Consider the following 26641-nt stretch of genomic DNA (forward strand, 5'->3'; position numbering starts at 1 on the left):
TAAACATCGCAATTCTGTCAAAATTTTCAGAGATGCACATGCTTAAAAAAAAGCTAGAAGTTTAAGTTAACGATGAAGACATCACTTTAGAAAATATCCTAAAGTACTGATTTACCTGATTAATTGTAGAGAAGAATAAAATTGAATGTACTTTTATTGTAGAGAAGAATAACAAAACGTGTCAGCATTATTAACTAAGGAAGGCATAAGTTTTTTTTTTATCGTAAGTTATTGTTTTTAAAAATGATACTATACTTATAAACATGTGTTCACAGTGAAATACATTTTTTTAGCCAATAAAATTAACCAATTATTGTAATAAGATCTATTGGCGGTAATGGCCTAAGCAATCAATTAGTAAAAAAAAAAAAAAAAAAAAATTGTAAAAAATAATAATTATAAATAAGAAGGAAGCGCATTTGTAGCTCTATTTTATGGTTCAGCACACACTTCAGAATATAGAAACAACATGTGCAGCAAACACCTTAAATTATTAACATTTCTATACATAATAATTCACCATCAGACACTTAAAGAGTTGGATTGCAATATGTTAACAACACGAAGATTATCAATCTATTGATTAAAAGATTTTTGTTTTTTAAATAAAACTAGTAAACTTACACACCGAATGTGAAACAGAGATTGATTTTCATTACTACTAAAGAAAACAAAAATTTTAAATAGCTTTTGAAACACAATTAAGCACATCAAATGATGAACCCTCTATAAAACGCTTTCGTCAACTACTAAACAAGAAAAGAACCAAACCGGATGTGATTCTACATGGAATAGAAAATTTTCCCAATAGGAATTGATATGAAACCTGTTCACAACTTAATTAATTTTCTTAGAAATAAAAAAAGATTTCATTAAAATAAGAAAAAGGAAGTTATTCGCATTCATATTTTCTATTTTTTAATTTTTTTTTCTGAAACTTCCCTCTCATTTCGTTACAGTTGAATTCAGGGCCTCTGAACAGCGTTATTCGGACCTAGTCTAGCACAATGATGAGCAAATTGAATTCAAAAGATAATCATTTCTAAGTACCTGAGTGCTCCTTCAAAATCGCCAAAGCCAATGGAACCAGAACTTCTCCGAGCCTATGTGTTTCCTTTTTTACATGTAAGTGGACTTGTTTGAGGAAAAGAATCCAAGGGTTCGACGTCTTTATTATCACAATAATTTCATTAAGAAAATCGATTCCAGTGGCTGAGTGATTGCCAAAATAGTTTAACTTTAGGAAAACGGAATAAAGAAGCAAAACTATTAGCCCTAGGAAACAATTACTTGGTACATGAGTAAGTGGGGGCTTGAAGGCGCAGGACTGAATTAAGTAATTTCTGTAGTTGAGAAGGACTTGGGTCCTTAGTGGGCTGTATTACCAAAAAGATAGCGAGGTAGTAAGAGATCTGCTCTCAAATTCTTTTAGGAAAATCTTTGAGTCCTCCAAGAAGAGCTCCTTCATTGAACGTCTCTTCTTCTCTACTGCGCTTCAGAGGATTATGAAAAGAACAGGCCCAACTTAGCACTAAATAATCTGAAGGTGGAAACATAAGAAACAAGGCTGTAAAAAACCGCTTACAGAAACCTAATATCTTTCAAATCTCAAATTAAAAAAGAAAATATAGACAGTTCTACTTCTTGGCAAAAAAAAAATCCACAATAAAGAATAAATTAATCCTTTTAATTAAGAATTATACAATCTAGGAAGTGTTATTTGCAATTAATATACGATTATTATTTTAATTACTATCTCTACGATGTTGATTACCTTTGATTATATATCATCAAATAATAATAATAATAAACACAATTAAATCCGTTCTGATCCTTTAAATTCCATTAAACAATTTTTTCATATGAAATGAATTTTTAACCAACTTAAACTGTTTTATTTAAATAATTACGAAAACTGAATAGAAAACAATTACGGTTCTGAAATCAGATTTATTCGTTTAACCTTATTATTTATCGCTTATCCTTATTCGCTAAAACGAGACTCGAATATTCCCAGTTTCAAGAAAATGGAGTGATCGAGAATTTGATTGATTTATTTATTTTTTTAGGCTTAGGGAGCATGTATTATCAGTTTTGCTCTTTACGGTTTCTGGATGAGAATTTTCTCGGGGATTCCCTTGATACGAGTCATATCTGTGTATTCCGGGGATTTACTCGCACTGCAATGCATTGAATCAGATATCTGTTTAACCGAAATAATATTTTTTAAAAAAAAAAATATATAAAACATGCTTCCACAAGATGATTTGAGCATTCTCTGAAATTCGGCGCCTGGAGCGACCGCCCTTTTCGCCTCATCCTTCGCACGGCTCTGCCTAGGATATGACCATAGGTTTGTAAGAGAGGATTTCCAAATCTATTTCTGCATAACTCCGGTTAGGTTAGTTTTGATTTGAAGACTACCCACTCGTTCTAGCGCATTTACAAAAGATTTTTCGAATATTACCCCTTGTTATTCGCGTAATAAGACGCTTGAATAATTTCTTTTTTGATTTACAAGAAAAATTTTAAAAGTATTAAATTATACTCCTATAAGAATTTATAGCTATACTCAACCGTTTGATACTGATAATAGCGTATTATTTCTGGAGACAGCGAAGAGTGTTAACCACCCAAATAAGATGCTTTCTCAATAACGACTTCTTCATTTTGCAGAATAAATATATATTACAATTTGGAAGGATGAGCTGGTTCAGTTAGTTTTACAGCTAGCCTTAACTGAAAATTGATTGAAAAACCGGCAAAACACTCACTAAAAGAGATTTTTTTCTATTAGGTCCTTGAAGAAAGATGGACTCGAGATTTTTAACCGAAAAATATGATATTATTTTTAGAATTTATTTAAAAAAATTATAATTTGAATGTTTACTGGTAAAACACACAAAATGATGAATTTAATGAAGTTGAGATTTGGAATCTTCCATGAATTCGAAAATTAGTGCCACCTCAGAATCTAATCAAACTGAATTTTGTCATCTACAAGGCATTTTATTTAGTACAAGACAAAATACATGAAAACTGTTAATTCTAAATTATTGCATCTTGTTAGAGCACTAAAAAAAAAAAAAATTATTTAATAAAGGAAATTTCATAAACCTGATCAGTTGAAATATGTTTAGACGTGTACTTTTTTCTAATATTGTGGTATTTGTGGCCGAAATTAACATAAATACATTCACTTCCATTATAGCAATTTCAGTGATAACCTGTAAAAATGCAATCTATATTACTTAAATTAAAAAATTAAGAGTGTGGGTTTTGAAAATCAAAAGTCACCATTAAAGATAAATAATCATGAGTGAAGGGTAACAAGATTTGGTAAGATATATTTATAAACAAATCTCAAATACAAACTTAATTCTTGTAAATTTAGAATATACATAATTAATGCTAACAACGTCAAATTCTCATTTAGAAACTAAATTCCAAGAGTTAGTCGCTGGCGTACAAACATTGAATTACACAACTAATGGGGACATCCAAACTGGACGAGTATGTTCATTGATTATCAGGAATTATGTACGCGTCAAATGTTAATGTATACTTTTTTGGAGTGTTTTATTTTTTTCAAGGACTGTCATATTTATCTCAATAATATTGATATCATTCAAGAAAATAAAAAAAGTACGACTTTATGAATTAACACAACTAGTGATAAGTATTCAGTTTAAAGAGCGACAATCTCTAAAGGGGGAAGGCGCCCGAAATTTTCACTGTTCTCTCGCTATAAACAATACTGTGAACGCAGAAATTTTTTTGGAAAGAGAAAATCGAAGGCGCTACACGCCTGGATTTGATCTCTGGGCCCAGTCAACTGCTCTCACAAATATTATATTCAAATGCTTGGCAAAAAACTAAAAGTTTATACGCTACAAAAATAAATAAAGTCTAACTATCGTATCTTTTATTGCGCGCCACATGCAGTTAAACTAATGATCAAATAGTCTAACATACTTTTTTTACTTTTTGAATTTCTCCATTCGTAGATATTAGCTCAAATGTTTTTTTTTTTGTCTAATGTCTTCTTTTTTTTTTAAACATTTGTCAATGAAATATTATTATAGAGCTATTTCCATTTATAGTGCCTGTAAAAAATAAATATACAAATTTAATAACAATTAAAATTAAAATGCTAAACATTTCGAGCTTAAAACAAATCTCATGAAAGTAATTAAATTGAAATTTTTAGGAAGAACGCTTACCTAATAGCAAAAATTAAAGAAAAGCTAAACAAGAAATATCTGTTTAAAGACTGTACGACGATATTACCGCAGTTACCATTTTTGCGACTAAATTATTTATTTACCAACCGTTAAGCAGTGACACACGAAGGTTTGCTAGCTATCGAAAAGTATTAATAAAATATTGGAGCATTTTATTGAATCCTTGAATCATTTGTTTGCAATAAAATAATAATAATTTTTAATCATAAATGTAATCTTAAAAAATAATATAACAATGCAGTCCATATTAGAAATGAAAAGTTCTTTTCTAGTTCAAATCTGTAGCTATTTAAAAAACCAATAATCCCCTGGCTATTTAATATTTTTATTTTGACTTTTCAAAGTAGATTGCCTGCCCAACACTAACTTAAAATACTGTTTTTCTTAAGCATTACTTATTTTTCATCCTTAGTCAAGAACTCTACTCACTGGAAGAAGTGCCAATGCAGTAATAGGATAAATCTCGAAAAATTTGATTGGGCTACTGAAAAAATACGTGTGTAAGAACCTAAAAAGGTTTGGTAGACCTTTATTCTAGCATTTCATTTTACGGAGAGATCTGTTGTTTAGAAATGTAGCCCCTAATGGGTAGGATTTCTTAAAAGATCTATTAGTCTCTTACTCCAAAGTAACTTTGGCTTTTCCGAATCCATGAACAAGTGTGTAACTACTTAAAGGCAAACTCCGGTCTTTCGTCGCATACCAATCACACGCATTTACACCTAGTACACATTTATTTACACACTAGAAGAAAAGCCGGCCATCGAGGGGGGGCCAAACATTCGTGGGACGGGGTAGATTTGATTTCATAGCCAACACAAGAAGTTTTGCAATAGTGCAGATTTTAGATTCAGAGTTTACACCTTCTGTCTTACAATAGTTTTCATTTTCGTCCATTTTTTGAATTAATCAACTTTCCTGTAAAGCATGAAGTCAAAAATTCGACTTCTTTTTTGCTAGAAAATTGATTTAGTAATGAATCTCTGCACAGGTGGATGGGTGGTGGTAGGTGAATTAAGAAGGTAGAAGAATTCCAGAGGAAATTACAGAGTGAACTTGTGCTACTAAACATAAAGTTGCTATCGGTATGTAAAGGGGTATCGAGAAGTGTTTTACTAAACATTAGGCGCCTAAAAACCACTTATTCTTTTTTAAAACTACTAGCAAACGTGTTTGAGAAACACGTCTGAAAAACAACAACAGCTTACAAGATATAAAAGAAATACAAGAAGTCTCTCTCTCACACACAGCGCATGTACAAGAAGAAGAAGAAGAAGAAGAAGAAGAAGAAGAAGAAGAAGAAGAAGAAGAAGAAGAAGAAGAAGAAGAAGAAGAAGAAGAAGAAGAAGAAGAAGAAGAAGAAGAAGAAGAAGAAGAAGAAGAAGAAGAAGAAGAAGAAGAAGAAGAAGAAGAAGAAGAAGAAGAAGAAGAAGAAGAAGAAGAAGAAGAAGAAGAAGAAGAAGAAGAAGAAGAAGAAGAAGAAGAAGAAGAAGAAGAAGAAGAAGAAGAAGAAGAAGAAGAAGAAGAAGAAGAAGAAGAAGAAGAAGAAGAAGAAGAAGAAGAAGAAGAAGAAGAAGAAGAAGAAGAAGAAGAAGAAGAAGAAGAAGAAGAAGACGATGACGATGATGATGAAGAAGAAGTGAGGCCCGTACATGTACAAGGGGGCGGATCCTTGACCTCAACACTCCCCATTAATATATTCCACCACACATAACAATGCACATAACGCACAAGCAATACAAGAACAACAGGGTCAGACACGCCGTCTGTCTTAACTATTAACATTACATTATTACGCATACACTCACACAAGCATACATTATAATATATGTAATAAGTACTATACTATATACATGTGTATAATTCTGCTCCTCCTACTTGACGCCTTCTTATGTAACTGACATCGCACACATAGACACATGCAGTCTTTTATGTCTACAGTAATTACAAATTATTATACCTATAAAGGATGATTTTCGATTTGGAAGGACACGAAACATAACCTTTGAATATGGTTTCTCCTTTCCTTCAATATTTCGTTATCTTCTAAAAGAAACCAAACTTAAATAATTGTAATAATCTAAAAAAGAAAAAAAAATTAAGGAATGCAATCTTTGTACAAGACAAATCATTACAGTGCTTGGATTTTTGTAGATATGTTACTAACCACTTCCTTATTATACTCTTTCACTGAGGTTTGATATACTTTTGATTAATAAAAACCACCTCACCAATTTGAGCATTTCATTAATAACAACATAAGTTACAGTTCACTTCAGAAAAAAAATAAATTTAATCTTGACAATGGGTAAAATATTCTTCATTCCACGACCTTCGGATAAAAAGTGTCAAAACTGGATTTTCTTCTATTATTAAGAATGACTATGAGCTACCTGGTCCTAAAAAATATCCACGTGAGTTAATCCATTGAAATACATAAATAACTGAGGGCAAACAGCAAACAATGACACAAATTTCATATTGTCTGCTATTTCTGTGGTTATAAAGAATTTTTAAGTAGAATACCAGGCGATTGCATTGGAACTTGACAAATTACGAGTTTCGCACCGTTATTGAAAATGGAACGGAATTAATATCAAGAGAAGAGAATATTGCTGGATAAAAATAGTATAAAAATAGAGAATGTTTAGCCTTTGTAACCTTAAAGGCTATTAAGAGGTCTTAGCAAGTTGGCTCGACACGGCCCAATGAAGACCACCTTAGCTTTCAAATTAGCAAAACGTTAATAAATCCCGACTCAAAAGACTGAAGGTAAACCATAGTCTAGTCTAAAAACGAAATTCGGTAAAAATTTCGCCTATTTCAAGTCATACAAGCGTTATAATATAATCATTAAAAAAATGTTACCTTACATAATGAAATTAAATACTTGTTTAACTTACATGAAACTCCAATACTGCCATTGTCTTGTAAAACATCATCACAAACAACATGTTACGGACAATATGAACTACATACGTCATCAATATATTATTTCAAGGCACTATTATTAATGTATGAAATTATTCAAATTCATAATTTAAATAAATGAGAATCGAGATATATGTAGGAAAGTTGATTTTTAGCTTCCTCTTACTGTTCTTTTTCTTAGCAAGTCAAAAATATTTTCCTTCAACTTCTTCAAAATTATGTAAAATAAACTGAAGTCTTCCATAATAATGGGTTCCAACACATATCCAAGAAATCATTTAAACCAGCTCCATAACTACACAGAAACTCTTTTAAATCAATAATTCTGATTATCGAAAATTCACTTTAGGCTATTGTTTTTACTGTAAACCTTTCATGAATGGATGAAACTGAGATACAACGGATTCCAGCTTATAGATTGCACTGGATAACTAGATAATAGTGCTGTACTTCACCTACCTACTTACTACTGCGTGCAGATGTAACGGAAAGGTTAGAGATAACACTTCAGAAACCTATACATCATTCAGTACAAAGAAATTGTAATACAAATGTTTTCATATGTAAATTCTTCATTGGAAATCTGTGATTAGTGAAGTATTATTTAAAATTACAAGTTATTATCAAAATATCAAGTGGTAATCTTTTAATTTGTAGAGTTTTGGATTCTTGAATATTTCATCCGTTTTAAAATTTAATCACTCTAAATAGATTATCCTTGCAGTTATCAGGAGAGAAAGGTATTCCTTTTAATCAAAATAAATCACATAACGATTGCTTTCAGACAATAGTAAAAACAAGAACTGTAAATAGAATTGAGAATTTCAACAAAAATCTAGATAACTTTATAGGTATATCAGACATTCTTGTTGATTTTTGATAATTATTTGAAAACAACCTTAAGTGACAATTGGATAATTATATTGATAAAACAATATGAACTATTGCAAGCCAAATAGACAACATCAAAGGTACTATAATAATGGCTATCTGCTTGGGTACAGAAGGCCACAAAAAAAAAGAAGAAAAAAAAGTAGACATAAACAATAGAAACAAGTGATTGTTATTTAAATTGTAAACATGAAAATTTCTCACCCAATATTGAAAAATGAAAACTCTTACCATTCATGATCAACCGGCGAGATTAAAAACAAGGTTCTATTTTCGTTCAGTTTTTGATTGTCCTGCCGGACAGTTTTATTAAATAGATGTATTGTTTACAATAATTTCACATAGCATTTAAATATTTTCCATACATATGACAACAATTTCTTAAAAACGTAAGGTCCCAGGTAATAAAACAAGAAATTGATTAATTAGGTCATTATGACAAAAAGTGAAAATGACGTAATTATAAAAGTCAAAAGTGCCTGCATCAAAGGAACAAGAAGTTATTATTTATACGTGTATATGTATATATCTATCTACTAAATGAAAATTTCTAATTAATTTTAAATTTAAATTTCAGCTTGATTCTAAGAAAATTCATTTTGAAAATCTCTATTCTTGTGAATTTGGATTTCTAAAATATTATATTACATCACTGCCTCCTTCCTACACCATGTACAAGCGTATCTCAAGCCCATGATACGTCATCGTTCGACTTCTGTCTTCAATTGATGTAAGTAATTCAGTTTTGATAACTAATTATCGAATTAATTAATATCATTACCATGAAATTTTTAAAAACTAAAAAAATCTCTATTCAATCTTTCAAAATTTACTTAAACAATGGATTTATACTTTTAAAATGGAAACAAGTAAGGCAAATTATGTCTAATTGAAATTAAATATGGCGGGGGCTTATATATGGATTTAGATGATTTTTACTTAGCCCTATATTTTTGAAAAAAAGGTCATGAAATCTATTAAAAGGGTGAATGATACCTGAAAATTCAAGTACCTTGGTTCTGTTTCAAAGAGGAACCAAACTTGAGAAATGCAGATCTGGGTTTCCTTTAATTCGTTAAGTAGCACAAACATATGTTCAACATTTACGTGAACTTAGTTTTTTTTTTTTTTTAGGTTGAAGAGGAATTACAAACATATCCTAAGGCAAATTTCTCAAGAAAAGGTGACTGTATTTTTCTTCAATCTTATACTAAATCTTCTGCAAATTACTTCTAGATTTTCAGTTCAAGGACGATTATCTCAATTAGTAATTTTCATCAAATTATTATCAAAGATCGTAAGAAAAATCTTAATTATATGATAAAATTGCAAGCCGTAATTGTTTATTTTAGTTTTTTCATTGAGATATCCTACGAAAAAGGACAAATATATACATATTATGTGAATCTTGGTATCTATTAACAAGTATAAATTTCATAATTAAACATTTCAATTTCTGTCGGTAACCGGGTCATTCTCAACAGCTGTATACTGTTAATACATATATTTTGTTCTGTTGACGAAAGTAGTATTGACTAATTAATAAAATTGTAAATTTTAGGTTTCGTGGTTGATTGGCAGTGAACATTGAAGCATTGCAGTGAAGTGACTTCAGTGCTGCAATCTACATAATATTCTCACAAAATTTAGGTAAGAAAGTCACACAAAAATTGAATTCCTCTACTTGTTGCACTAATTAGAAAACTGATGATTATTATAATTTGTTTTTTACTCAAAGTATTTATTTTTTTCAATATCTTATTAATTATTTCCATCCAGTAACTTTTTTACTGAAAGAAAACTTGTTTGAAAAAGTGTATTTTAAAAACTACTATCTATATAAATAATATTTGTACTTATGACGTTGGTGAATTCAACTCTTGGATGTCGTGACATTTTATTTAGGTCAAATAGATCAGTAATAATTAAAATACAATAATTTTTATTTCTCTTTCAATTTTTTGTCGCAACGATCACTTGTGCCAAGAGTAAATCTTCATCTCTTATTTGCAATTTTGGTAAGAACTATGAGAAATACCCTCCCGTGTACTTCTTCAGGTATCCTGGCTCCCTACAAGTATCCCAGTCTTACAAACCAAAACAACAGCTAGGACCTGTAGGTAATCTGTGTTTGGCATTCAGCATACCCCACAGCTCTACGAGATTCACACTTACACATTGTACACTAACATTTATGCACAAACACTCGACACTTCAGGAAGTCACAATCGATTATCATTGACTCAGAAGGTTTGGCTTGTAGCCATTCTCTTTATTATCGATATCTAAAGGAACTACATTGAACAAAGTCTAATAAGAATGTTTAAAATTATGCTTCGCTTCTACCATATCACACTATTATGGAAGGTTAAATGTGTTGCACATATTTTGAGTTTGTAGACAATTACTTACACATTCGTAGATCTATCACATCTATTTGAGTAATTAATTTTAAGAAAATCGAAGTTTAGAACATTATTTTTTCAATCTTGAGAAATTAGTGTGTATTCGTATTAGATTTTGTATGTTTAAAAATTATTGTTTTTGAAGTAATACTTCTCTGGTTTCGCTGAAGCTAAGTTTATGTATGTTTTATTTTTATTTCAGCTATTTCAGCCAAGACTATTTCTTAATTTGAGCATTGATATAATATGTTTTTTATTCCTTCCTTACAAAATAAAAGCATTTTGTTGCACACATTTGATATTCGTCACAGTATATTTTTTTCCTCCCCTCTCTCCATGATCTGGGTGTATGGTTATCACGTTTAGTAGAAACGTTGTTTTTGTAAAGTTTTTGTGACATATAATACTTCAACGAATCGATTAGATTTAAGGAATAGTAACCTGCCATGACCAATACGATCTATTCTACTGTTATTGTGAACTCCATCAACAAATTCATAAGTCTCTGTCTGGCATGAGTAAAATCTGTGAGATAAGCACTTACTTGACTTTTTCTTTATTTTTAAGACAAATTTTTCTCAGATTTCGTATTTTTTTTTCCTAAATATTTATAGTAAGCAGTTAAAGTGAATCAGAATTTCTTAACTTTTCAAAATCAATTGATAGAAAAAATGTATGGGACCAAGTTAGATGATAATAACAATCTAGCAATCACTTCTTAAAGAATAAATGATTCTGTTAAAATAGACGTAAGATAGTATTAGTTCCCTATTGAGTTTATCCATTCCAAATGTAATCTCTTAAGAACGAATCTCTCAAATATGGATAAATTTGGATCCTTGGTTACTGCTTCGTTCAAAACAGAATTTACTTTGCGTTCAGCCACCAAGATTTCCATCGAATGCTGAATAATGTCATTTCGTTTATGTCATTTAGCTTAGTCGTTGCTACTATTTAATATTCCGTACGGTTTCTGAACTTCGTCAAGAAAAGGTTACATTCAAGGAAGTTTGGTTGTGGTGAATAGTCAATGCTATGTTTTGTTAGTCTTTATTTTCCTTAACTATATTAAGGAACCTTAAAATTTGGTCACAAATTTGATAACTAAGAACCATTTAATTTTTATTTTTCAGGAGTGCGAGAGTGCTAGACTATCGGGAGTGTTAGACTACCGGGAGTACTTGCAATGACCAAAGGGCTTTTGGTCTTTAGTTTAAGAAATTAATTGTTTTTTTTTTAATCAGTGCGCACAAAAGTAATTCGGATATTCCAAATTCATTCGAAAGAACAGTATTGCGATACAGTTTCTATTTGCGATATATAAATTTTAAACTGTGTCCAGTGAGGAATTGGAAGAAGACCTCAATGGTTATTGTAGTAACAGGTTTTTACTCATTTCGACCTTCAGCAATTCAAGGTAAGTTTTCTCAATGTATATTACATTATTTCTCGATTGATAATTAATAATTGTAATTGCATTATCATTTTCCAAGTTAAAGGGGCAAAAAAGATCGCTACAAACATTGACTCACAGTATAAAAGTAAAGTAATTGCCTATTTTTTTCAGGCGGGGCTTAAGGTCCAACTACCATTTACTAGGTGTCGCGGACGGAGGCGACTAGCAAACGTACTTTACTGTAAATTTCTTTTATTAATCATTAAATAAAATTCAGGGAATCAAACCCAATACTACAAAATACATCTTAGTATTGCGGGTCTCGCCTCTAACTGTTCGGCTACCGTGGTCCCTGTACTCATAATGTATATTTAGCACATTTTACTTAGTAAGGCGAACTGAGTTAAGAGTTTTAGATCGTAGAAGATTGTCTGGGACGACTCCTAGCCGAAGATAACGTCTCACGAGTTCTTGAAGATATTCTTCTGTTTTAAAACTTGTTAAAAACCTTTGTCAAAGCAAGTTGATTATGATGGCCTATGTGGGGAGGATGAGTAAAGTTTTTCGTATCATTTTTATTCGTCTCTCTTAAGGAATTGAAGAAATGAAGAATAGTGTTCAAAAAAATTGTGATCAAACAAATCTGAAGCAAAAATTAAATTGAAGCAAAGGAAATATTGAAAACATGGAAGAAGAAACAGGCATCAAAGAGGATGGGATGAAGCAGACTAAATGGCACCGAGGGGAAAACCTATTAAAAGTAGAAAAGGAACGGGGGATGAACTTGAAGAATATAAGGACCGTGATAATGAACAGTTTTAGTATCAAATAAAGGGACATAACCCAGAGAATACCTGTAGCCTCAGGGGTAATGGCAGCAACGTATCGAATTAAAATGTAATCTATACAAAAATCTGATAGTTATTAGATATTGTTTTGGTTACAAAAAGAAAAAAAAGAAAAGTCATTTGTGTTTTACGTAGCATTTAAGGTGCTATAAAATCTTTATATATTTTACTAGCGTATAATAAAACAATAAACTGCCTTGAAGAGAGTTTAATGCTGTTCATGACTACTCTACAAGGTGATGAATTATCCTAAATCTTAATAAATAGAGAGCCACCTCATCATATATGTCTCCCATAATCACTTAATACCTTAGGCACAAAAAAAAAGAAAAAGATAAAGGTGTAAATATTTAGGCATACATTTAGATTGTGGACGGTTCGCCTTCAACTACCAAATCAGAACTGCCAGAAGCCCCATGCAAGATCAGCTTTACCATTAACAATAAGTTTTTTTAGAATTGCAATGAATGGTGACATCTGTTTAGGAATAAATCAACAGATAATTTTGAAAATTGCCATTTCTTCGTTAGCGAAACTGTGAAAAGCAAGAGACAACGATCTTAGCAATTGATTCAACTAAAACCAATGCTTCAACATATTTTAGACTTATAATTGTAATTTTAATTCTTAGTTGCATTTAAAATATTCATATTTGGTCATGAAATTGTTTTCTTTGTTATGTCGTTGTTGCGGATATTGTTGAATATTAGTTTGTAAAAACTTGGCTTCCTTGATAATTAGGTGTTATTTTTAAAATATCATGCACTCATGTAGTGATTTCTTCTGGTCTACCAGTGTACTGACAGGAAAATCCAGGTATGGGACAGGTATGGGATGTTGCGGTCACCAAAGACGACCGGTACAATCGAAAATCAACAAGGCAGATATAATCTGGCTGGACAAGACTGTCCGGAGAACGTGGTGCTTATAGAGATTAAAAGCCGTAACATTATCCTTGTCATGACAGAGTTGGGCCGCATGTAGCTGGGTCTAGCCTGGCCGATATCTTGCATGATATGTGAGATCTAGCGGAAGTCGAGAGTGATGCCTGTGGTTATGTCTGTTCTTACGTTGTCTCCGCTGAGAGAATTGTCCTCGGAAGTGGTACGAGTGGGTTGCAAAGTGACGAGGTTCCTCAGTGTTTAGGTGAACTGAGAGGAAGTTTACCAAATTAATGGCTAGATAATCTTGGTTTCTTTTAGTTCCGTAGCTGCCTTTTTGTTCAATTATTATAATCAAATACTTTTAGCAAATAAATTCCTGTAAATCGTATATATTAAGTCCTTCTTCAGAACTTTTTTTTGAGTTTTAAAGAGCTGATTACGTTACAACTCCTCACAATTTAGGAGTAAAATTTTATTTATTTGTTAATTTTAGGAGTTCCTCAATTCTGAGGTTTTTTGGAACCAAATATTACTTTTAATTCCAGCCTTCCAACCTGGATCTATCTCTTAGTCTGCAACCTTGGAGGCTTTCTCGGACGCCATCTATCCTCTTTTCCTTGGGTCTGCTATTTCTTCTTCTTCTCCTTCGGCTTCTCAGTCTAGGATCTCTTTAGCCATTCATCCATCCTCCATTCCTTCTATATGGTCGCATTATGTTTCTTTTCCTCCACCTTCTGTTTTGAAACGTTCATTTTCTATCATGTTTCTTCGTTTCTTATTCTTTCTTAAGCCTTCATATTCGTGCTGCCCTTCCACCATTAATCCATCTCTTTGGCTAGAAGCTTTTTTTTTTTCTTAAAGCTTTATTCAAGTTCCAAGTCTCAGCAGCATATAGTAGCCTACTTTGTACTAAGCTACTATATGCTGGTACGGAGTTATGTAAGCTAATTGCTCTTTTTTTGCGCGCACATTTTTTTGCAACGCATCATTTTTACTTGCAGCATCCTTACCGAGCCCAACTATTTGAATTGCTCAATCCTTAGGATTTTTATGACTTCTGTAGTAAGTTCTTCCTCCGCTTGTTGTCGAAATGAAACATTTTTGCACAATTAAATAATAAATAATATCTATTTACTCAATAAACAGAATTATAGTTGTTTATATACAGATTTATTTGGCCAGTCAGCATCTCCTTCTTTGGAACTTCCAGGCCAAATAGAGTGAGGTCCATAATTGATTTATAATTGCATCTATTTCAACTGTTTCTTGAATACAACTGCAAGCTGTTCTTACACATGATGGCAGAATGTATTGACTTTGCTCTTCAGAGTTATTGCTTCTTCCACTTCTCTCTGCCCCTCTTCCAATATACAGTGCTTACAATGCTCTAGCATGTCACTAAAGAAGAGAGAATTTAGTTTACCCTTTTGCATTAACAAAAAAAACTATTTGGAACCTATTTCCGGAAAGCTGATTAAGGATATTTCAGGGTTTTGTACATTCCTGGTGGCACAGAACTCTTTAAGACATTTTTCTTCTATTTTTTTTATCCCCAATTCTTTTTCTACTGAACGAGAATAGGCACTCCTGTAATTATGAATTCTACAATCTTTTTAGAGTAGATATATGACTAAACCGAAGAACAAATACAAATGCCACACTGATCAGATCTCATCTACACATTCTTTCTCTTTTTCTTGGTCATTTCTGCCAAAAATCTTGGAGTTGTATTTGATTCCTCTAACTGTTCTTCTCTTTTGTTATTTTCTGCAATTTTGTCTGTTTGGGGGGGGGGGGGAGAGGCTCTCGAAAATCACATCATCCAGTCGTATAATACAGGTAGTCCTCGACTTACGACGTTGATCCGTTCCTACGCGGCGTCGCAAACCGTTTTTTCGACGTAAATCGGAACATACGTAAACTGTACCACATACAATACAGTACAATACTGTATTACCATAATAACAGTACAGTACTGTAAGCACTTAGCCTATCCTAGCACAGTACCCTACAAAATTATCAAAAACACACATAAAATACTTAAAGTACGTTTAATAATGAAATGAAACAGTAGAGTACTTTACGATATCTAATTTCACTTCCATGGTGATGGCCTTCCTTTTCTTCGATGCACCGCCGTCAGTAGAGTCTGCCTTACGTTTAGGAGCCATAATGAAGGGCAAAAAGTGATCTTGACAACGATGTTAATGGCTTACTGGGATGCTGGTGACGCCGTCTTCCTCGGTCCCGAGCCGCTGCACACCAAATCACGTACATTAAGTAGTTCGCGGGCTTTTCACTCTACTGTACAGTACATACTGCACACCAAAACATGTACAGTAGTTCGCGGGCTTTACATACTACTGTACAGTACTGCACACCAAAACATGTACAGTATTTCGCGGGAATGGGAGTCGTAACCACGAAACGTCGTAACTCGAGACCGTCGTAACCCGAGGACTACCTGTACTGAGTTACACTGGCTATACCCCGAATTCCCTAATCATTTTGGCCCTTTCTATTTCAAACTATTTAAATTAAGAATTTAATTTTACATCCTTTAATTCCTTCAGCCTTTAAATCCGCTGTGCTTGCTCTGGCCCTGCTGATCCTTATATTCCTTCCCAGCTCACAACAAATTCTACTTCATCCGCTTCATTTTACTTGAGACACATATAAGCGTGCGTTAACTAGGAATGTCTGCTTACTCCGTGAAGGCTTACTCCGTGACCAAGTAGTCACCACTGCACCATCCATCCTTCGTCGCTTAGAATTATGCTAGGGAAGTTATGCGAAGGGAGGAAAGCAGATGTCTGGAATATCTCACTCCCGTCTCTTCTCCCAGACATATTCCTTTGATGTTCTGGATATGTTTCTCTAACGCCCAGCTCTCAACCTGCGAGATTGAGGATCACCCTAATCCTGGTTATGGGACATCTTCTAGCGGAGGAGCTCCATAAAGAGCTAGAGTTGGATGTTTGCCTCCCCTGGCCAGCAGAGTTGCCCGTTAGCCGAATTCTAGGTTAACCACAAACTCAAACACTCCATTAAACGAGATAACCTTCCTATGCTCTTGAGGTCTTTTTAGGTAAAGAACCTTTTCTCAGAGAGGAAAGAAACACAGATCGTACTAGATTTGTAAACGCCTTTCGTTCTTGACTTCCTTTCCAGAAGTTCATGGCTACATAGTTTTACATTAAATTAGCATTGAGGTAACATAATCAACAGTATTAGATTCCTCACCATCTTGACGTAATGGAAATTAATATCGATACCAAAAAAAAAAATCAAAACAAAATTATAATGCTCTTATGTGAGAGTGTTGGTAACACTGTATGTTATGTTATTTAGAAAACAAGAAGAAAATATTCTTAATAATATAATAGCAAGGTCAGTGCAGTCAACATATAACAAACACGCACATTCTAGGCCTTCTTGATTATTACTAATACTATTGCTACTACTGAGTTATTAAAGAAATAATTGGGAACAAGTTGGCGCCAACCTCTCCCCGCAAACTGATAGCCATGGTCCTGTTGTACGCAATAGTAGTGGTACTTACAAGTTCTGATACTACACACTACCACTATCGCAACACTTCACCACTTACGGCGCCAGCTGTGACTTCTCCGTTAGCATATTTAAAAGAAAAAAAATATTATACACCGAAACATGGTAATTATAAAGTCAACATTTCTCTGCTCTCTCTTAAAAATTGAAAAAATAAAAATTACGTCAAAAGTTCGTTCTACCATCATCAGGATCTAAGAGAACTTATTGCAATCGTAAAGCAGTTTTTATTTTGAATTTCCATGGGCAATATCCGTTTTAAGTAAGCCTGAGAAAGAAAAAATGGATTTCCCAAACTGGTCGGTGCGTGCGTCTGTATATACGCCAAAAGTTTGTATCTGATAGTTTGCTGAGCACAACCAGAAACACGTCAACAAGTTTTGGGTCCAAAATAAGTTAACTGCAACTTGCAATATATCGATTTTTTTGTTTTTGTTCAAAAGAAAATTGCTACAATTGGTTTGTTTGTTACGCGCAAGATGGACATTTTAATAGGGGAATTCGATTGAGGGCACTTCCGGCCGAAGTGATGCCTTGGCCTTCCGTTTAAAGTAATATTTCCACGTAACGTAAGGACATATAAAGGCCCGGAGCTTGGTCCTAGTGGTTATGAAACTTGGCTTAGTCAATGGGAGATCCCCAGTTTCGAATCCTGTGTGTTGCTACTGTTTATTTGCTAGAAAAAAATGTTAATACAGTGGAGTCTCGGTTATCCGTCATGGCTGCGGGACCGGACACGTGACGGATAGTCGAATAGACGGATAATGGAAAAAAGCAGGAAAATTTCCAGATTCTTTTGTTTAACGTGTATAAAACTTTGTATTAAATGGTATACACATTTTATACGTTTATACGCTTAAGCCTTACAGGTCAGGTATCTTTCATTATTCAATTCATTCTATTGTGTATTAAAATTAATGAATACAATGTCTGCGACATAATTTTTTTTTTTTTTTTTTTTTAATTTTTAAACACTGAGGAGAGTGACGGTTAATTGGAATAGACAGATAAAAGGGTGACGGATAACAGAGACTCCACTGTATTTTGGCTAGTCGTCTCCGCCCACAACACCTAATTGGCTCAGTTGAACGTTAAGCCCCACCTGAAAAAAAGCATGTACATATTCTTAGGTTTAAAAATTTGGCTAAACGGAAGTGACAATTTATTAAGAGCTTTTTTGCGATTTTTTTTTTTCCGAAGTCCATACATCACTCTCGAAGGCGCCACGGTAGCCCGAGCGGCTAGAGGCGAGACCTGCGAAACTAATATGTATTGTGGTACTGGGTTCGATTCCCGGTCTTAGGCCTTGGATTTTATTTAATGGTTAATATGAGAAATTTACAGTAAAGTATGTTTGCTAGTCGTCTCCGTCCACGACACCTAATTGTGGTAGTTGGACATTAAGCCTGCCTGAAAAAATAGCAATTACTTTACTTACTTTACTTTTTACATCACTCTCGTTCATATCTTTAAAGGTGACTCTAGGGAGTAACCATGGTACCCAGCGGATGTTCCTTTCGCCCAGAAACCATACTCCCTCATCTATGCTGACGATACTGCAATCGTTCCTCCTCAAAGCAGCCTAAGTATTAGTCACCCACCGAAGTAGAAAAGAAAACAACTTTATAAGTTAATAACAGTGGAAAACTGTGCATATTAAATCGTAGTTATTCTTAAATAAAAATAATAGCGATAATTTAAATACTTAATATTACGAAAAGAGTAATGTTTAATTTAAAAGTTTAAAAGAAGTAATGATTAAAGTAATACGAATTTTATTACTGATTAATGATCATTTTGTATTTTAATTGCGCATTTTTAAAACAAATAAAAACTTTACATAAGAAATTATAGTCATTTTCGAAGCTGACTATAATTCATTAAAGGGGAAATTGTTGAAGTCGTTTTATGGTTCATTAAATATTAAATTACTCTTCAATAATTCTTCGACTTTTCTTTTTTTGGTCTTCGCTTAATGGTTAAGAATTTCCGTACGTCTGTAAATATTATGGAATATCTGTAAATAAATAGTAGGTAATAAATGATGCAGTTACTTCCGTAATTCCCTTAAATAAGCGATTGTTTTAATTATTATCTGCGAGGCAAGTTTTAAGTCATGAGAGAAATGTCTATCGCATTTCTTGTGAGTCATTTTTAGCTACAGGATGATGTACAGTTTTGAGATTATCACACGCATCTCCGTAAGCGTCACTGAGTAGAAATGAGCAGAAAACCACGATTCTAGGCTAAACAGTATACGAGGGTCGTTTGAAAAGTCCGTGCAAAGTCAGAGAGATAGCACCACTGGCGCGTATCGAGGTTATGTTTAGTTAGTAGCATCTCTTGAAAGAACACACACCAAGTTTCAGCCAGATCGGTCTATTTCTTTGTGTTTGGCAATAGTTTGAATCGAGGAAGTCGAGTGATTTTCAAAAAATGGACGAAAAAGAATTTCGTGTGTTGATTAACAACACTACTTTATGAAAGGCAAAACGCCTCAGGAGACTAAAGAGAAGCTTGATAAACATTATGGTGACTCTGCACCTTCGATTAGAACAGTTTATAAGTGGTTTCAAAATTTTCGGAGTGGCCATATGGGCACAAGTGACGCTGAACGTTCTGGACGCCCTGTTTGAGGTTATTACTCCAGAAATCATTGATAAAATCCATGATATGGTGATGGATGACAGAAGAGTGAAGGTGCGTGAGATTGCTAGTGCTGTGGGCATCTCGAATGAACGGGGTACATAATATTTTGCATCAACATTTGGACATGACAAAGCTATCCGCAAGATGGGTGCCGCGATTGCTCACACTTGACCAAAAACGAAATCGTGTGAAGTGTTGCAAGGACGGTTTGCAGCTGTTCCAGAAGAATCCGCAGGACTTTAAGCGTCGTTTCGTCACTGTTGATGAAACATGGATACATCACTACACTCCTGAGACCAAAGAACAATCTAAACAATGGGTTACCAAGGGGGAATCTGCGCCCAAAAAAGGCGAAGGCCGTTCCTTCGGCCGGAAAGATTATGGCGACTGTCTTTTGGGATTCGCAAGGAATAATCCTCATCGACTATCTGGAAAAGGGTAAAACTTATACAGGTGCATATTATTCATCGTTATTGGACCGTTTGAAAACCGAGCTGCAAGAAAAACGCCCACGATTGGCCCACAAAAAAGTCCTTTTCCATCATGACAACGCACCAGCTCACACCTCAGCAGTTGTGGTCGCAAAATTAATGGAAATAGGGTTCCAACTCGTTTCACATCCCCCCTATTCTCCAGACTTGGCTCTCTCGGACTACTATTTGTTCCCCAATATGAAGAAATGGCTGGCGGGAAAAAGATTTTATTCAAACGAGGAGGTGATTGCAGAAACGAATGGCTATTTTTCAGACTTGGACAAATCCTATTATTCGGAAGGGATCAACAAACTAGAGCAGCGTTGGACGAAGTGTATAAGCCTAAAAGGAGACTATGTTGAAAAATAAAAAAGGTTTACCCCAAAAAATTAAGTAGTTTTTATTTTTGCACGGACTTTTCAAACGACCCTCGTATGTACTAAGTGATTAAGTCACAATATTGGCATTATTTATTTATGTAAAAAAATATATTATGAAATTTGGTGCTTTAAAAAAAATATAATTGGTAAACAAAGAAAATGGACGTTACTTTGATGAAAACAAATCGTAATTCTGTGCTCTTTAAAACGTGAGATGTTGGTTTTGAGTATTTGAGCTGTGATGATTTCTGTTGCAAGTGTACGTACACTTTGAAGAAATGCCTTCGAAATTTTATTTTAAATGACCACTAGATTTGATCCTCACTTTTCTACCATCGTTCAATACATACACGATGTGAAATCCATGTAGAATGCTACTTTTCAAAAGAAATCCGACAGAAATCTTAATTCTAGAGTGTTAGTCACATTAATTGAGATTCTAAGGTTACCTACTTAGTTTTAAAGGTTAACAAATACTTCATAGTTCTATAGCTATTACGTCACACCTAAAACTACGTCTCAAAATGATGGATTTTTAAAATTGATAAATAAGATATTAACAGAATTTTGTTTACCATCTAACTTGAAACTTATGTGATAAAAGCAAAAAAAAAAAAAAAAAAATAAGAAATTTACTGATAAATTAAGAACAAAATGACATTGACATTAATTTTTTTTTGAAATTTCGAAGTATATTAAATTGTAACTAATATTAACTAGATTATAAAAAAAAAAAAAAACCGGAAATGGGACTTTAGAGGGTGGTGGTAACCCTGCTCTTACATTCCCAGAATGTCCTGAGAAAAACTATGCAAAATAAATAAATAATAAAAATCGATTTATAGCAAAGTGGCATTTTCTGGTTGCTGGGTTTTATTTTAAGATCCGATATTCGCGGTTACTAGAGATCAAATTTGGAACTTTCGGGGGGGGGGGGGATTTAGCGTCTTTTGCATTACACTAGGCTACACACTTCCGGGATCGTTTTCTGAAAAAAAATAATTTCCGATTCCGAGAAATTCAAGGTGGGTATTTCCGGTTTGAAAATTCTATTTTTGAAAGATTAGGCCAGATCGCAGCACAGTAAAGAAGAAAGTTGAAGTTAACGAGTAGTTTTGTTTTAAATGTTATGTTTATTTTATTTTATTTATTTCTGAGCTAAAGTGAAAGACAAGAGGCCAAAGAAAAGTGGCGTTAGAAATGAAAGTAATGAGAAACGTCCCGCAATGGAAACGAAGACAATAATTAGGATGCTGACAATGAAAAGTGGCCGCTAAGAAAAAAACCTGTCTCATTATTTGCGGTCAACACAGTTTTTTCTTTTACAGGTAAATAATACCTGCATCATACCAAATACTGCACAAATTACGAATTAGTAATGCATTTTTTATTCTGTTCGCTTTGATATATGGGGGAACTTCATATCTCATTAGAATAGTTGTGTTTACATAGATTTATTTACTTGTCTATTCGCCTCTTTTAACATTAGTTTTAGTTGGCAATTCGTTTTATCTCATTAACCAGAATGGAAGATATTTTTCTTCTTCTTTTTGTAATTTATGTCTTTTCTGGCAGAAACTTGCCAGTAATTGCAGTCAGTTTTATTGCACTTCTATTCTCATGCAGTTTTAATTTTAGTTTATTTATTATTATTATTATACAAAAAATTTTCGTTTACTACAAGTAAAACTATTTCCGTTTATTATGGTTTCTTTTTATGTTTTTTTTTAAATGATCGAGTAAATACCCAAAGATGGCCGTAACGTAAAGAAAACAGGAAACAAGAATAAGACTAAAAAAGACTTTTTTCCTGCAACCATGTAGGAATGTTCTCATTACTCAATTAAAATCAGCTGTGTATTGCCCAACTTTACCTCACCAGTGGGGAAAAATTCCCATTAGTGCCACTTTCCTCACTAGTGAGTGGAATAACTTTATTGTGCTTCCTTGATATAAGAAGTTTTGTTATTAAATATTTTCTGTAAAACTTTAATAAGCTTATTTAAATTTATTTTATCTAAATAATTAAAAAAATAAAATAAAAATTGAAAGGAATATAGAAATAAAAATAATACTTTAATAAATAATTAGATATTTTTAATTATAACAGTTAAAAAGGTTATAGTGTTACCTTATAGAAATTTAAAATGGATTCTAGTGATTCCTGTTTAGTTTTTTTTTTTTTTAGTTAATAACCCTAATGGTTGCAGAAAAAATATAATATTTAACTCGAGTGTAAAGTATTTTCCTCACTTAAACCCTGCCTCGCGTGAGGAAAAGTACTACTTTCCGCACTTGTTAAATAAATAACTATTTTTAAGACTAAAAATCCGAAATGTTTCTTATCTCATTGGATAAGTTGTAACAATAGAATTTCTGTTTTTTTTAACAATAATTATTTAATGCAAAACATATATGCAAGTTTGGTTAGTATAACCCTTGCTGTTATCTTGTACATAACTACTAATATAGAATGAAATGATTATGTTACTTACTAGCTCAGTTATGTTGCTGTAAAACAGCCTACTGTTCAATCAATCACGTTAGGTTACGTTTTATATCTCATTTCAAAATGGTGATTAAAATAATAATCATAATAACGAGTACGCGCTTAATGTAATTGAATCAACAAAATCAGTAAAAAGTACGGGCGGAAGTTATAAAAGTATAGGCGAATGACAATTAACTTGTTTTTGTTTTTTTAACAAATGAAATTATTATACCGCTAATTGGAGTTCTCCCCACTTACAAGACCACGCTTCCTCAACACTACATCAAAAACTGTCCCAAAATTGATAACAATACATTTTAATAAAGACGGAGTAGTTTAAAAAAAAAAACACATCTGTGAATAATTATTTAGTCAAATATGAAACGGAAGTGGGGAATTTGTCATCAATTTAAAACTAGTAGTTTGTCTTAGGGTGAACAAACTAGATCGTTTCGGTCTAAGAGAAGTTAGAAAGACGAAAGGCTGGTTTGGGACTGTCTGGGGGTGCCCTGAAGGAAACTAGTGACCAAAATAAGGTCTTTCTGGTTTGGGTACCTGGTCATTCAGGACAAAAGGGAAACGAAGTGGCAGATTTATTGGCCCCTGGAAGGCTCTGCAGAACACTTTGTTGGCCCGGAGCCCTGTTTTAGGTGTTCCGAAGTGTGTTAGAGACTTCGACCATTAACTTATGGGTGCAGAGTAGGTCTCAGGAGTGGTGGCTTGCCAGGCAAATGGCTAGCCTCTGTAGGTTCTGTCAGGAAGAGGAGGAAACGGCACTGCACTGGGGTTGTGTCAGCGTGAGGGGCTCGTGTGGCTAAGGATGTTACTTCTCGGGGGGAGGAAAAACCAAGGCCCGAGAGCTTTACCCAGGAGCCACTCTTCAGAATTAAGAGTCTGATCAAAAGGACAGGTCTGGAGGGTGAGCTTTAGAGTGAGGGGAGCCACAATAGATCCAAAGGGGTCGCAGTGACCCCTTAAGGCCGCCCTAGACTAATCTAATTTAATCTAGATAGACGAAATACTTATCGATTAATAATAATATTTATCGAACGTTAAGTTCTGTATAGTACAAGCTGGATAATTCTAGAGAAAGGAATCCATGAAAATTGTCTGCGATAAAAGCGATTGTTAAGTCTATTTCTAAACTTTCTGTGCACTGATATTTTTTTAAAAATATTTTATAATCAAGAGATTTGTAAAACTTTAATTCTTTTCACATAAAATGCCTTCATAATAATTTAACTCTAAGAGGAAGTGAATCTTTCGCGCCAAAAGGAAGGGTTCAGCTACTTAAACTATGTCGTTAACAAAAAATTCAACACTTAGTTGTAAAAAACAAAAAAAAAGAAGAAAAAGAAAACCTCTTACTGCCAATAGGAAAATAGAGTTCATGGATGGCCGTCATTGCTGGACAAAGATCTCCACCTAAAAACGCCAAATATCAAAATAAAGATAAAAAAATTAAAACAGCTAGTAGACAGAATGACAAACAAACCAGACTAGAAAAATAAATAAAATTAAAATAATATCAAAGCTGCTAATAATATATAAAACTAGAAAGCATGAAAAAAGAACGAAGTAAATTTTAGAAGAATTTAAAAAATGGATGAAGAACACGCTGAAGACTTTCTCAGTTACTGCAGTTAATACAAAATTTAAATACAAGAACTGGTTTCTAAATTGTCAATCAATTATTTTTCTCAACTGGTTTTCTAAATCAACTTTTTAATTCCTGATGAAGAGCCACCAATGGTATCTCAAAATGTAAGGAAGTAAAGATTTTACGAAAAAAGATTCTCAAATTAAAAGTTTATAAGTTCAGAAGTAAAGAATAGGATGTAACCTAAACTGTGTCACACCCAGCCGCTTAAACCTCCCTCTTTTAATATCAGTGATGAGACGAAAATAACTACAGGAAAGGGAAAGAGACTTCCGGTTTATCAGATTTTTTTTATTCAAATTCCGAACCTTTTGTAACCTATTTGATTCTAGCCAATAGTGCATGGGTGGTAATATGGTACAATTCTCTGAAATGCCAATTTAGAGGCTTCCCCGTCCCCCCACAAAATACTTTTAACAAAAATATAAGTACCAAATATTCATTTTAATACTTATATTGCTTCGAACATTATTCGTGAAGCTTGATCTAGGGGCAGCGGATCCCAATCTTTTTTCATTAGTGTACCCCTTTACCTGATTGTTTCCTTAGTGAATCACATTTATGAATAGGTAAACATTTCAAACCAATAACTATTGCAGGGGTCGTAAATTGAAACAGCAAAGCGTTAATAAAGGAGAAGTAAATTATATGCGGGCCATGTGTAATATTAGTCAAAACTAAAGCCACATTTTTTCGACATTTTTTACATTTTCCGCCATAATAACTTTTCTTTTTTTTTTTTTGCGTACCCCTAAACAATTTTTCACGTACCCCTAGGGGTACGCATACCCCAGGTTGGGGGAACCGCTGCACTAGGGAGATAAGGATATTTTTGAGAGTACCTGTTCTATGTGAACTCTACAATTACAAAATCATAACTGTTAAAATCTAAAATAAGGTAATGAAAGCCATTTGTTTCTGGCCTAATTTTTCTCTTATTCCGGGGAATTTTAAAATGCCTATTTCCTGTTAGTTTTTAACCGGAAGTCTGCCGTAAGAGAAAGTAAAAAAAGCGATTAAAAGAAAGCAAAAAAGTTTGTTGTTTACTAAAATTAAGGTTTTTGATATACAAGCAAATTGCCTTAAGCCTTAACATATAGTACGAGGGTCGTTTAAAAAGTCCGTGCAAAAATAAAAACTACTTAATTTTTTGGGGAAAACCTTTTTTATTTTTCAACATAGTCTCCTTTTAGGCTTATACACTTCGTCCAACGCTGCTCTAGTTTGTTGATCCCTTCCGAATAATAGGATTTGTCCAAGTCTGAAAAATAGCCATTCGTTTCTGCAATCACCTCCTCGTTTGAATAAAATCTTTTCCCCGCCAGCCTTTTCTTCATATTGGGGAACAAATAGTAGTCCGAGGGAGCCAAGTCTGGAGAATAGGGGGGATGTGAAACGAGTTGGAACCCTATTTCCATTAATTTTGCGACCATAACTGCTGAGGTGTGAGCTGGTGCGTTGTCGTGATGGAAAAGGACTTTTTTGTGGGCCAATCGTGGGCGTTTTTCTTGCAGCTTGGTTTTCAAACGGTCCAATAACGATGAATAATATGCACCTGTAATAGTTTTACCCTTTTCCAGATAGTCGATGAGGATTATTCCTTGCGAATCCCAAAAGACAGTCGCCATAATCTTTCCGGCCGAAGGAACGGTCTTCGCCTTTTTTTGGCGCAGATTCCCCCTTGGTAACCCATTGTTTAGATTGTTCTTTGGTCTCAGGAGTGTAGTGATGTATCCATGTTTCATCCACAGTGACGAAACGACGCTTAAAGTCCTGCGGACTTTCTTCTGGAACAGCTGCAAACCGTCCTTGCAACACT

At 33.6% G+C, this 26641-nt stretch overlaps 2 protein-coding genes across 13 annotated transcripts in view; one reads left to right on the forward strand and one right to left on the reverse strand.

The window, feature by feature from the left end:
• Pde11 (Phosphodiesterase 11) overlaps positions 1-26641 on the reverse strand; it is a 138428-nt gene that overhangs the window by 22452 nt on the left and 89335 nt on the right. For 4 of the 12 annotated variants that reach the window (XM_074135461.1, XM_074135460.1, XM_074135457.1 and 1 more), the window contains one exon: positions 24531-24587. The exons of 3 other annotated variants lie outside the window; for them this stretch is intronic. In XM_074135461.1, the coding sequence (XP_073991562.1) occupies positions 24531-24567 (37 nt within the window). In that variant the 5' untranslated portion in view covers positions 24568-24587. Of the gene's footprint in view, positions 1-115; positions 271-3117; positions 3228-3975; positions 4107-6204; positions 6325-6411; positions 6644-7147; positions 7607-24523; positions 24588-26641 lie in introns of those variants that run through there. 5 more of the 12 variants (XM_074135463.1, XM_074135462.1, XM_074135467.1 and 2 more) reach the window with 4 other exon arrangements.
• kel (kelch protein) overlaps positions 7720-26641 on the forward strand; it is a 118945-nt gene continuing 100023 nt past the window's right edge. Inside the window, exons 1-5 of the mRNA XM_074135471.1 lie at positions 7720-7915; positions 8644-8796; positions 9201-9249; positions 9628-9716; positions 11605-11888. The gene's annotated coding sequence lies outside the window, so the exon portion shown is untranslated. The remainder of the gene's footprint in view (positions 7916-8643; positions 8797-9200; positions 9250-9627; positions 9717-11604; positions 11889-26641) is intronic.

This window comes from Rhodnius prolixus, unplaced genomic scaffold, assembly GCF_049639745.1.
Source record: "Rhodnius prolixus isolate KJV_2025 unplaced genomic scaffold, Rpr scaffold_5, whole genome shotgun sequence".
Lineage (NCBI taxonomy): Eukaryota > Metazoa > Arthropoda > Insecta > Hemiptera > Reduviidae > Rhodnius > Rhodnius prolixus.